General features: G+C 38.9%; 1 protein-coding gene across 3 annotated transcripts in view; it reads right to left on the bottom strand.

The window, feature by feature from the left end:
- Positions 1–14,582, bottom strand: part of FARS2 (phenylalanyl-tRNA synthetase 2, mitochondrial) — a 524,099-nt gene that overhangs the window by 332,482 nt on the left and 177,035 nt on the right. For all 3 annotated transcript variants that reach the window (XM_011962638.1, XM_011962637.1, XM_011962639.1), the window contains one exon: positions 11,966–12,097. In XM_011962638.1, the coding sequence (XP_011818028.1) occupies positions 11,966–12,097 (132 nt within the window). The remainder of the gene's footprint in view (positions 1–11,965; positions 12,098–14,582) is intronic.

Below are 14,582 nucleotides of genomic sequence, written 5' to 3'. Positions count from 1 at the left end.
GACTTTTTTGGAGAATGATGTTATATAAAGAAACCTAAAGCTACTCAAAAAAAGAAATGTATGTGTGTGTGTGTATATATATATATATTCCATTTATGAAAGAGCAACTTAAGAAAAGAACAGAAAAGAAAAGCCACAAACCTAAAGAATATAATGAAACACACAGAAATGACAAATGATTAGTAAGTGATATAAATGTAGAATTCCTGCCAATCAATTTTGGAAGAGAGAAATGAGCCTCACCCAAAAAATGAACAAAAGAAAAACTATAAATGTCAAATAAATAAATAAAAATGTGTTCAAACTTAACAGTAACCAGGTAAAAGCAAATAAAAACCACAATATACCATTTGATTTAATTTATTATTTATTTACTTAATTTTTGAGAGAGGGTCTCACTCTACCACCCAGGCTGCAGTGAAGTGGTGGGATCATGGCTCAGTGCAGCCTTGATCTCCTGGGCTCAAGTGATCCTCAAGCTTCAGCCTCTTGAGTAGCTAGGACTACAGGCACACCACCAAGTTCAGCTAAAGATACTATTTTCAGCTTATCAGACTGCCAAAATAAGCTGAACAAGGTTAAGTGTTAAAGAGGATGTAAAGCACCAGGGAACTTTAGAAAGGCTTAAGACAATGTAAATTGGGCCAACCACTTTGGGAATCAATTTGATGATACCCAAAGACGCTTGTAAGTGCTGACTTCTAGCAATTTTACTGCTATGTAAAATATAGCTCAGTGAAACTCTTATACCTATACATTCAGATGTACAAGAATGTTCAGCAGTGGCATTTGTAATAGCAAAAAGAAAATTGTAACCAAGCAAATATTCATTAAAGAATGGATGAATGAACTATGGGACATTCATCCCATAGCTGCAAAAAACAAACGGACTAAAACTCTACCTATGATAACACAGATGAACTTCACACGAATGCATGAAAACCGAAAGTCACGAAAGGATCTATACTGTGAGTTCATTTGTCAAAATATAAAAGCACATGAGCGTTAACTTGTTTGACTATATAAATAGTAAAACTATAATGAAAATAAAGGTAATAAGACAAAATTCAGAATGTGATTGCTCATAGAAGGGAGGGAGAGAGGGAAGGAGTGAAGACACTGACAGGGAGGGATACACAGAGGACTTCAACAAAGATGAGAATAAGTTATCATTTGGAGTGAAAGAATAAAAAGAAAACGTACAGAATATATTCTAGTATCCTTCCTAGTCTCACCAGAAAATGGACTGAGTGGCTGGGCTCAGTGGCTCAGGCCTGTAATCCCAACACTTTGGGAGGCCAAGGCAGGCAGATCACTTGAGGTCAAGAGTTCGAGAGCAGCCTGGCCAAAATGCTGAAACCCTGTCTCTACTACAAATACAAACATTAGCCGGTTGTGGTGGTGCACACCTACAGTCCCAGCTACTCAGAAGGCTGAGGCAGGAGAATCACTTGAACCCGGGAGATGGCGGTTGCAAGGAGCAAAGATTGTGCCACTGCACTCCAGCCTAGGCAACGGAGCAAGACTCCGTCTCAAAACAGAAACAAAACTAAGAAAGAAAATGGACTGAGTCAATAGCTTCTGGGAACATGTTCAGTGACACTAGTGACCAGAAAAAAAGAAAGGGAATTATACCACCACCAGTATAAGCTTGATACTATGGCACATGCCTGCAGTCCCTGCTACTTAGGAGGTTGAGGTGGGAGGATCATTTGAGGCCAGGAGCTCAAGTCCAGCCTGGGCAACACAGTGAGACCCCCCCACTTCTAAAAAACAATAACAACAAAACACCAGTGTACATTTTTTTCCTGTTAAATGTAAAGAGTAAAGAGACTCATAATGTTCAATATTGTTAAGGGTGTGGTAAAATCAACACTTTCAAATACTGCAGGTACTTTTTTCCAGTGTGCCTATGAATATGCATCATAAACCTTGGGAGAAAAAACAGTAATTCCACTTTTACAAACTTATCCCAGGAAAATATTAAGACAAGTGCACAGGACACATGCATAAAAATTTTATTGTCAACAACCCATCGATCTAATTAAAATAAAGAGCTTCTGCACAGCAAAAGAAAGTACTATCAGAGTGAACAGGCAACCTACAGAATGGGAGAAAATTTTTGCAATCTACTCATCTGACACAGGGCTAATATCCAGAATCTACAAAGAACTCAAACAAATATACAAGAAAAAAAAAAAAAAACCCATCAAAAAGTGGGCAAAGGATATGAACAGACATTTCTCAAAAGAAGACATTTATGCAGCCAACAGACACATGAAAAAATGCTCATCATCACTCACCATCAGAGAAATGCAAATCAAAACCACAATGAGATACCATCTCACACCAGTTAGAATGGCAATCATTAAAAAGTCAGGAAACAACAGGTGCTGGAGAGGATGTGGAGAAACAGGAACATTTTTACACTGTTGGTGGGACTATAAACTAGTTCAACCATTGTGGAAAACAGTGTGGCAATTCCTCAAGGATCTAGAACTAGAAATACCATTTGACCCAGCCATCCCATTACTGGGTATATACCCAAAGGATTATAAATCATGCTGCTATGAAGACACATGCATACGTATGTTTATTGCGGCACTATTCACAATAGCAAAGACTTGGAATCAACCCAAATATCCATCAATGACAGACTGGATTAAGAAAATGTGGCACATACACACCATGGAATACTATGCAGCCATAAAAAAGGATGAGTCCGTGTCCTTTGTAGGGACACGGATGCAGCTGGAAACCACCATTCTCAGCAAACTTTCGCAAGAACAGAAAACCAAACACCACATGTTCTCACTCATAGGTAGGAACTGAACAATGAGATCACTTGGACACAGGAAGGGGAACATCACACACTGGGGCCTATTGTGGTGTGGGGGGAGGGGAGAGGGATAGTATTAGGAGATATACCTCATGTAAATGATGAGTTAATGGGTGCAGCAAACCAACACAGCAATGTATACACATGTAACAAACATGCACGTTGTACACATGTACCCTAGAACATAAAGTATTAAAAAAAAAAAAAAATCAGCGTGGGAGTGGCCAGAAAGATCCATCCACAGTGGTCACGTAGCCACTGACAATGATGATGTAGATAAACATTTGGCAACATCAAAGGACATTTGTGTCACATTTCTTGTGGAAAAAATTATTACAAAAAATATTCAAAGTATGATTCTACTTTTTACAAAACATATAATAACTTCTAATTATAAGTATGCATAAAGATTTAAAGTTTTATATAGCGACTAAATTTTATAAAGAATCTAATTTATGTAGGATCATGGAATTACTTTCATTTTCATTTTTATATTTTACTTTCTGAATTTTTCAGTGATTACAGATTGCTTTTACATCAGAAAAAAAGTCTTACCATTTTAGCTGTTTTGAAAAGGGAAAAAGGCTAAGTAAATATTTGAATAGGCATCTCTATTCTGGCAGCTTGAAAATATGTCACCAGGAGAAACTCGAGGCAAAACCTACACATGGGGCTGACGTGTATTTGTTTGCTTTTCTGAATGGGCACTAAAAAGGGCAAGACTGACTTAAAGGAAGAAAGGAAAGTTAGGAAGGTGAAAGAAAGGAATGGAGAAGGAAGGGAGGGCGGGAGGAGGGAAACGAGCCAGAGTTTCACAAATCTTAGACAGTCTCAACTAACTGGCCTCAAAAATGTACCAGGCTTAATTCTGATTAATAAAGTTGATAGAGTAAATAGACAAGTGGAGCCAATACCACACATTTCCAGCACCACATGTGTGTCACGCAATTATCCTTTCACCTGGAGTGCATACACAATCCAAACTACAGTTCAGGTCCACTATGGGGGCATGAGCCCACCAGTCCATCCCTCTCTCTGATTACAACCAAAATCTCTAAACAACTAACAAAGGACTCTGAAAAGTAAACAAATAGAAAAATTATAAAGGAGAGTTAATACTTGGAAAGGCAACCCACACAGGGTGAAGTTCCTGCTTTGTTTTCTTCTCATATGATTTTGCCCCAAAGGTGAGCCCCAGTTGCACAGCTGCACAACAACACAGGCAACTCAACTCAAAGAGAAACCTGTCTGTCTGTCTGCAGATAAAGGGATTCTGCAAGTTGAGGAGTCTGAGGGTATGATCTTGGGGTAGAGAAAGCCCAGGAAAGGATGCCCACATTCTCTGTGGAAACCTGCACAGATATCAGCCTGACACTGGAGTGACACACACACAGCACAGACTCAAACCAGCATAGAAAAAGCTGCGCAAACCGAACTGAGATCTGAACCACTCACATAAGTTGCAGACTAACCCCTTAAGCACAGGATGGACAAAAATAAGCCCAGCAACAACTGACACTGAGAACTGAATCGCTGCCCCTAGGAAGCAGATCCCACTGAAAGCCTAGAGCTCACGAGGTTGATCACCCTACTAAAACATCAACATCACCGCAGATGACAGGATGCCATTCAGAATGTGCAATATACAATCCCAAATGTGTTTACAAACAACCGGGAAAATGTCACCAATTCTTAACAGAAGTCAATCACAAGACGATCCAGACATTGGAACTATCAAAGAGATACAGGTTCAGTATCCCTAATCCAAAAATCCAAAATCCAAAATGCTCCAAAATATGAAACTTTTTGAGAATGGACATGATGCCCACTAAGAAACGCACATTGGAGCATTTTGAATTTTCGATTTTTGAGTTAGGGATGCTGAAACAGTAAGTATAATGCAAATATTCCAAAATCCAAAAATCTGAAACACTTCTCTTTCCAAGCATTTTGGATAATGGATATTAAACGTACTTAAAGCAACCACTGTCACTTTGCTCTATGAGGTAAACAAAAACAAACTTGATAGAAATGAAAATACAGGAATTCTCAGAAGAAAAATAGGAACTATAAAGCAAAACCAAATGTAAATTTTAAAACAAAAAAAAGCACTGAAATAAAAATGTATTTGGTGATCAAGGCAGCAGAATGGAGACGACAGAGAACAGAGTCAATGAACATGAAGACGGATCTGTGGAAATTATCCAATCTGAAAAAGAGAAAGAAAAAGATTAAAAAAAAAAAAATGTAAGCAGAGTCTCAAGGTCTCCTGGGCCAAAATCAAAAGATCTACCATAAGTGTGAGATAAACTTAAAAGAAAACCGTACCTACACATATCAAAATCACACTGCTGAAAAACAAAGATGGGGGGAGGGGGGAGAAGTCTTGAAAGTAACCAGATACCACAGTAAAAAATTATAATTAATAATTTTTTTTTAAAAAAAGAGAGATAACAGTATTTACAAGTGAAGAATGACTGAAAAGATTATGGCTCTCTCTTTAGAAACTATAGAGGCAGAAGACAATGGATCAACGTCTTTAAGTTGCTGAGAAAAAAAATAAAAATCCATCAATCTGGAATTCTATATTCAATGAATACATTCTTTAAAATAAAGGAGAAATAAAAACATTCTCACAAAAAATAACACTAAGAAATTATCACCACTTGACGTGGTCTATAAAAAATGCTAAGGAAAGTTTTTCTTATTGAAGGGAAAAATAATTACCAGAAGGAAACAGGAGGCATTTTCAGGAATAAAGGAACAGCGACAGAAATGGTAAACAGCTAAGTAAATACAAAAGAAAACTACTTTCCTCTTAAGGTTTTTAAAAATGCATATGACTGTTTAAAGGAAAAAGTGTAACAATGAATTGTGAGGTTTTCAATGTATGTAGCTGTAATATACGTAACTATAACAATATAAAGGCAACTGGGGAAGAAGGAAGACAAGGCGGGAATGGATATTGTAATATAAATGAAACAGAGTCCAAGGAAAATTACCAGAGATAAAGAAAGACATTTCACAATGATAAAAGGAACAATTCCTCATGGAAACATAACTACTATGAAAATATATGTACCTAATAATATGGCTTCAAAAAAAATAAAGAAAAATTGACAGATAAAAGGGTAAAATAGATAAGTCCATAATCATAGTAGAAAATTTTACTCTTTCCTGAGCAATTGATAGAGTACTAAGACCGAAAAATCAGTAAACCTAGAAAGAAGAGCTAAACAACACTATTCAATTACCTTGATGTAACTGACATTTATAGAACACTCCACTCATAGGCTTTTTGCCTCTAGAAAATGGAAATATATGTCCACACAAAGAATTTTACAATGAAACACTACTCCAGATAAAAAGGAATAAATTGATACACACTACACACAACATGGATAAATCTCAAAATCATTATATGCTGAGTGAAAGAAGCCAGGTATAATGAATACACACTGTACAATTCCATTCATATAAAATAGTAGAAAATCCAAACTAATCCATAATGACAGCAGGTGGATCAGTCATTGCCTGAAGACAGGAACAAGGGGAAGAACAGATTACAAAAAGGGCATGAGAAACAGCTGGGAATGAAAACATTTATCATCTTGATTGTGGTGATGGTTTCACTGGTGTAAACATTTGTCAATAATTGATCAAATTGTATACTTTAAATATGTGCAGCTCATTACACTTCAATTATATCCCAAAAAAATTGGGAAAAATATTCAACCTATGCTATAGACAGAGTTTTCAAAGTATGCTCTGAATTGGGCCATTCATAAGAATTATCTAGGGTATTTGTTTAATATTCACATCTTGGTCTCCATCCCAGACCTCCAGATTCTGATGCTCTATGAACAGACATTTTAAATAACCCCTCCAAGTAATTACTAGTCACACATCTGAAAATGACCACTTAAGGCCCAATTCAAAGACCACCTCCTTTATGAAGCCTCTGCTGATCCAACTGATAGACATAGTTCACTTTTCTCATCTCACAAAGCTCATTCTCACAAAATGCATTTACATGCATGACTATGTTCTAATGATATAATCTTCTCTGCCCTAGTACACAGAACTACAAGTTTTCACAGGGAGAAGGTATGTTTCATCCATTTTCCTAACTTCCTCTGTCCAGCACAGTGCCTTGCACACAAAAGACACTAATTATATAAATGGCATATTTATTACTAGTACCGCCTTGGGTCATGCTATTACAGATTCACCAACTTAGATCAACAACACTGCACCATGTTAAGCGTGTGTAGAGGCTAGAGAGATCAACTACCAGAGAGAGAGGCAGACTGGAAACAGATTCATGCTAATATAGGAAAAGCAAAGAGAAACTACATCTCTCCTTGCAAACAAGAACCTAACTAACTCTGGGATGCACATTTCAAATACCTATCGCATCAATATTCCATCCTGAATGTAACCAGGGAAAGCCCTGGCACCACCTTCTCGAACCCATCTCTTCCCCACACATTCTGCCCACAGTACCCCGTTATGAATACTTACCACATGGTACTGTAATCATTTGTTTATACGTCTGTGTGTGCTGTGATATTTTCAAAAGCAGGAGCAATGCTTACTCACTTTGATATAGCCTTAGAAGGACTTCAAGAAATATTTGATAAGCAAGTCAATAATGATCCTTTAAAACCAGAAACTGTTCATGTACCTGTTTACAAGGTTTTCCCAAAAGAGCCAATTTTTAAATTTTGACAAAAAGGTAAGGAAGGAAATTTCATTTTTAAAAAGATACTTTTAACTATCAAGCTTCTTCTCCCTCTTGGCCCACGTAAAATCTTCTAAACTTCACAGGGGCAAGGAATGGTAAATTCCTTCCTGGCACGATCACGGCCCATAGCTGTCCCAGTGATGGTTTTGGACGTGGCGCTCCATTTACTATGTGAAAAGACACAGCAGCCTGAGTCAACCCAGTGGGAGGCAAGTGTGTAGTATTTGGGGACGTGACTCAGTACTGTCCTCAAAATACCTTCCTAAGAGAAAAACAACCAACTCAGCCTGAAAACGGTCACCACTCACATCACAATCACTCAGTCTAAGGATCCTGAAAGCAACGGTGAAGACACTATGACTTAGGGAAGAAGAATAAAGTAAAATGCTAGAAGCCATTTAGAAGAGCCATGTTCCACACATAAAACACATATATGCCACAGTCGCTTAAATGTGTAATAAAATGTTTTTACTGACTGTTCAAATTAGCAATCTAATTTCATGCTTTAATTAAACACACTCTACCACAGGGAGAGAACACACATGGGGGCATAGCCCTTCCATAGAGGTAACTACAGAACAAATAAAGTTTCGTTTGCTATGTATTTGTTTCATTTTATTTCAGTTCCTTCATTCTATGTTAGGCAGAATGATTTATTTGAAATGCATTTTTAGCAACTTCAAAATCATGCAATTTACTATTTGGGGAGCATAGCTTATTAGTTAACTGTTGTCAGAAAGACTTGGCAAGTCTCACTAGCACTGTCTAGCTATTTGATCTGAATTACCTTTCTCTGGTTCTGTAAAACACGGGTTATAACAGCATCTACCTTGGAACCTTGTTAGCAAGGTTAAATGAAAGAAAGCATATAAAGCATGCTTTATGGGACGCTGGCATCCAGGAAGGACTCAACTGATGTCTGCCACTATCATTGCTCCATCAGCTTCTTTGTTTTCTGGTTATTTTAGCACTCACCTGATTCTCTATAAGAACTTTAAAGGGGAGTCATCAATTATATTGTTTCTTGGAAGTTCTCTTTAAAATCAGAAGGGAATGAGGAAAAGTAAAGAGAGGGGAAGAGCAGGGGTGGGGAGGAAAAACGAAGGAAGAGCAGGGAAGCAAATACAGAAGAAGAGATAGAAAGAACAGCAAAACTGAACGAGCAGGATAAAGTACACATATTCGGTCTTTCTCCATGCCATATGAACTCAAAAAACAGAAAATTAGCTGCACTTGCAAATGTCTGTGGTTAGTGACTGCCAGGCAGTTTACAAATTTTAACTACAGCTATCCAAACACCTTCGAATTTGAGAACACAGAGCAGAACTCTGTCATAGTAACTTCAAATTCAAATAGCAAAGTCTACACAGAATCTCTTCTATAAAGTTGTCTCTTCTTCCATTTCTTTCGTATCCCTCTCTTGCGAAATATTTAACTTAAATGTTATGGCTGGGCGCAGTGGCTCATGCCTGTAATCCTAGCACTTTGGGAGGCCAAGGTGGGTGGATCACCTGAGGTCAGGAGTTCGAGACCAGCCTGGCCAACATGGTGAAATCCCATGTCTACTAAAAATACAAAACTTAGCCAGGTGTGTTGGAGGGTGCCTGTCATCTCAGCTACTCGGGAGGCTGAGGCCCAAGAATGGCTTGAACCCAGCCGGGGGACAGAGGTTGCAGTGGGCTGAGATCATGCCACTTCACTCCAGCCTGGGCAACAGAGTGAGACTCTGTCTCAAAAATTAATTAATTAATTTTTATGTGTACAGTTTCCCCAAAACTCAAAGCACATCCTACCATCACTGCGAATCTCTGAAACATATTTACAACTTAGGCGTCTTTTTCACTTTATCATTCCATTCAAGAATATCTAACACGGCTGATCTAATTGCAGAACAGCAGCCTCATTAATGTGCAATAATGACTTTGAAACCTGTTTCAGATAACAATATTCAGCCAATTACTATGTGAATCAACCTCATAAAAACCCATCAAGGATATTGGAAACTGTACAAGGAAGTGCAATTCCAAGCGACAACTGATGTGTAAGCTGATCGTCCCTGATTTGCTTTATGAGCTCCAGCCTCCTGACACCAGGCACTGCTGGGAGGAAGCCGAGCAGCCATTCAAGTCTTTTTCTAAAAAACAAAACTATCAAAACATCACAGAGGTATTTGAAGTCAGCTCCTACTCAAGGAGAGATTAAATATTTCATATTCACGCCCAGTATTGTATGTTTTCTGTTGAGATGCATATACGTCTATTAAGCTGATTTTCCTTTTCTTCCTGTTTATTACTCTTACTTTTCTTTTTCCCTGTAAAATCACTCACTCAGTATAAAATCACGGACACAGACATGACTATAGGTCAAAGAGGTAACAAATTACATTTGGTTAGAAATTGTTTCTATGACACACAGGAACAACTTCTGTTCAAATATTTCCTACTAAGGGGACCCTCTGTTGATAAATGGCTCTAATCATTAGAAAAATTTTAAGTATAACAACATCAGCAGTTAATTTTTATTGAATGTTCACTGTGTGCCAGACCCTTTGCTAAGCACTTTAGAGGAATCCTCTCAATCTATCCCCATAACGGAACTCTGAGGGTGTATCCCTGCACCCATCTGAACCATGAGAAGGCCAGGCTCAGGGGGTGATGAGCCCTGCCTAAAGACACATAGCTGTTAACGAACAGAGTTGTGACAAAAACTCTAGGTTTCCAGACACCTAAGCCCAGGTCTCACAACTGCTCCTCCCAAGTCCTGATGTGAACCCCTGTGCTCCCTCTCCTCTAGGACAGCTCTTCACCTGTTTTAAAACTGTCCACGAAGCCTCCAGCCCCGTGCCAGGCTTTCTCCTGAGGCTTCCTCAGCAGGATGAAGAGGAATCTGGGAGCCTGTGGAGTCCAGGCCTCTGCAGATAGAGAGTACCTAAGAGTAAGAAGGGAAGGCCAGGCCTCCAGTCTCCCAGCCGAGGTAACACAAGCTCCTGCACTTGATGCACCCTGCCTGCTCATCCTCATTTTCCAAGCCCATCCCCACATATATGTCCTTACCCATGGTCTATTCACATTTCTTAGCTACCAAGAAGGACTCCTCTTCATTCTGTTACAAGAGGCTGGGCGGTGAACCCTGAGTCAGAACTGCCCTCCAAGGCCAAGCAGCAAGTGTCCTTCTAAGGGAGCAGAACAAGAAAGGTTTCCTGAACAATCTACATCAGTTCCTCACTGCTCATGCAGTGACCTCACATGCCCAGTCCAAACCAACTTTCCCTTTTTTTCTTAGAGGATTTATACCCTGAAAAAAAAATTATATATATATATTTTTCTTTTTTTTTTTTTTTAGACCGAGTGTTGCTCTTCTGCCCAGGATGGCTGGAGTACAGCAATATTGGCTCACTGCAACCTCGGCCTCCCAGGTTCAAGTGATTCTCATGCTTCAACCTTCCAAGTAGCTGTGATTACAGGCACACCACCACAACCGGCTCATTTTTGTATTTTTAGTAGAGACAGGGTTTCACCATGTTGGCCGGGCTGGTCTCGAACTTCTGACCCCAGGTGATCCACCCACCTCAGCCTCCTAAAGTGCTGGGACTACAGGCATGAGCCTGTAATATTTTTAAATTAAATTCAGATAGTGACTTCAAAAAAGTACTAAATTCAGACAGTGACTTAAAAAATCAAATTCAGATAGTGACTTTTAAAAATGCTAAATTCAGATAGTTACTTAAAAAAATACTAAACTCAGATAGTGACTTAAAAAAAGAACTCACAGCAACGGTCTGACAGAAAAGAGCCAGACAGATCTTTCTGAAATGCCTATAGATATGGGTAGAATTCAATCAGCAACCTTGTGTTTCCATTTTCTCTCAGTCAGGTGGCACTGCCTATGCAGAGGGAGGTGATGGATTAAGCATCATGGGCCTATGTGTTTTTACACTGCGTTTTAGTGCATTTATAAAATACTTGCTGAATTTGGGACACTATACTAAGTGCAGTAAGAACAAAAATGGATTATGCATTGTCTTTGTTCTTAAATAGTCTGAAAGACAAACTACACTCCTGTGACATGCAGCAAATGCCTTTGGGGCAATTACAACGCAACATATCAACGAATACGAAATCACAAAGTACAAATCCAGCAGCCAAGGGCTGACAAGGAGGATCTCCAAAGACAAAGAGCCTTCGCAAATAGATATGTGAGAAATAAGTTTTTCCAGGGCTTAGTATCAAAGACAAATCTAGAGGGGAATCTGAAGAGAGACCAATGATGCTGCTGTCCCCACAGAAGTATGTAAATACCTGCAAGGGTGCACTGGGGCTGCCTGAGAAGGGAGGGTTCCTGTAGAGCATGTGTAAATAAAATGTGGGATTCTTTTGTACCTGAATTGACCAGTTGTTGTTCCATCACCCCGCAGCCAAGAACTTCCAGCCATTCTCCATGAAAGTTGATCTCCATCTCAAAGGAAGGATGTGTAAAAGGGAAGTAGCAGTCTACCCATCTTATCTCCAGCCCTGAAAAGTTACCAAAGAAACAAATAAGTAGTGTTAAATAGCTGTCTGCCCTCTCTTGTGATCGAATTTTCCCTTTCACTAATGACACCAATTACTACAATCTGAGTAAAATAAATAGCAAACAAACTAATTTGCAACATGTTAGGGTGAGGCAATAAATCTTAAAACTTGTGAAAAACTGGGCATGTCTTCTCCAATATAAAAAACACTTTGTGTAATTCCAGGACCCTCTGAAACCAAATCAATCACTTGTCAAATCCCTGCCACCAGCTGGCAGAAGAAAAAACTAGGCCAAGATCATGGGAAAGCAAGTAATTCTGTTAGTTTCTACATATGAAAATGACATTATTTCAGAGTTTAAAAAAGTATATTTTTACCATATATTCCTCCAAACGTCTATATCAACAATATGACCAATTTAAGATAAACTGATCAACTTTTACTTCCATAAGTATACACAGATATATATATTATTTTTAAGTTTATAAAGCTAATAAAAAGTCAGATTAAACCAAATCTATCAGTCAATTTTAAGCAAAACATTTTAAAAGTCCAACATTTTTCCTACAGATGAATGATAAAAAGTACATATGCTAAACGCCAGAATGAATTTCTAAATAAGCAAACATAAATATAGCACTTTTGAGAAAAAGTGCTGAAATGTAAGCAATGGCCTTACTATTTAACCAGGCAAAAGACTAATGAATTTAAAACAATTAAAGCCTGCAAAGAGCAGAGGCCACCAAAAGCAGTGAAACCGTATCAGAGGGTCACCCAGGAACTTGATGCCCACTGAGAAGAACACAGAAAAAAGTGGGCATTTTGACAAATCCTGTGTTCCTGTCCCTGTGCTCCTTCCCTTCCCGTGCTGACCTCTTCTTTTTTTAGGCAACGCTTTGCTAAAGTACTCGATTCTCCATGGTCATACGGACATGCCCCCTGGTGAATTTAGAATTCTGTATGTTCTCACCCCAAACTACCTACATGTTAAAAATCTTATGTAAATCACAATGTGAAGCAAAGAAAAATAATGACAAAAATGGCTTCCATCTATTGAAGACTTACTATGCTTCTACCAACCCATTTCATAGATTCAGGGAAAAAAAAAAAAAAGGCAACGGTTTTGCCCCAAGTCCCACAGCTAGCAGATGACAGGGCCACTGTGCCAAATCCAGGTCTGCTCTGCCCAACTCCAAAACCCCTGCTCTTGCTGTTTCTGTTTTGTTTTGTTTTGTTGGATAGGATCTCACGCTGTCCCCCAGGCTGGAGTGCAGTGGCACCACAACCATAGTTCATTGTAACTGCAAACTCCAGGGCTCAAGCAATCCTCTTGGCTCGGCCCCTGAGTAGCTGGGACTACAAGCACGCATCATCATGCCTAGCTAATTTCTCTAATTTTTTTACTTTAGAGATGATGTCTCGCTGTGTTGACCAGTCTGGTCTTGAATTTCTGGCCTCAAGCAATCCTCCTGACTCAAATTCCCAAAGTGCCGGAATTACATGTACGAGCCACGGCACTTGGCCCCAAAACCCAGCTCTTGACAGTTAAAACATAATTTCCTGCCCATCAACAAAGATATTTTGAGAGTCAAATATTAGACAAGAGTGTAATTATCAAACACAGGGGGCTTTCCTATGCCCCAGATTCCACAGTAGAAGGCAGATTTTTCTTTGTTTTGTTTTAATTGCATTTATTTTCCTTCTTACCTGCTGTCTATGACAAGTGTCAACTGATTTCTGTTTACAACAGTCATACAGTATTTCCCCTTCTTATTTTCTCTGTGGTATAATAGACAAACATTAAAGTGCACAGATATAAATGTACAGTGTGACAAATATTGACATACGTATGCACCCATGATACTGCCACCACAATCAAGATAATGAACATAACCATCACCTCCCAGTTTTCTCATGCCCCTTTGTAATCCTACCTCCCGCCCACTGCCCCACTCTTCTCCCGACCCCCGACACCCGCAGGCAACCACTGATTTCTTCTGTCGCTATATATGAGTTTGCATTTCCTAGAATTTTATAAAAATGAAATCATACAGAATATACTCCTTTTTTACTGGCTTCTTTCACCATGGTTATTTTAAGATTCACCTATGTTGTTGCACCTATCAACAGTTCATTCCTTTTTATTGCTGTGATAAACTTATTTTATTGCTGTGATCAACACTTTTTCTAACTGGGAAAAAAAAAAAAGCTGGCCTTGTCGCAGGCCATTGGAGAAATGTCCCCAGGTCCCCCAGAGTAGTCGACTTTACTGTGTGGAAGCTCGGACATGCAGAGCTACTGCTTATTTGGGATTGTATTCTGAGAAGAAGGAATTTATACACCTGTATCCTTGCCCATCTTTAGGACCAACAATTCCCTATCAATATTTTTGTAAAACGCACCAGAGACAATCCTGCTAACAAACGGAAATGTGTGACGCCTTGGGACATGTAAGCTGAGTGCAGAAGGACTGACAGACAAAATA

Source organism: Colobus angolensis, unplaced genomic scaffold, assembly GCF_000951035.1.
Source record: "Colobus angolensis palliatus isolate OR3802 unplaced genomic scaffold, Cang.pa_1.0 Scaffold6, whole genome shotgun sequence".
Taxonomy (NCBI): Eukaryota; Metazoa; Chordata; class Mammalia; order Primates; family Cercopithecidae; genus Colobus; species Colobus angolensis.
The sequence above is the reverse complement of the archived record's forward strand: the minus strand, read 5'-3'. Positions and strand labels throughout refer to the sequence as shown.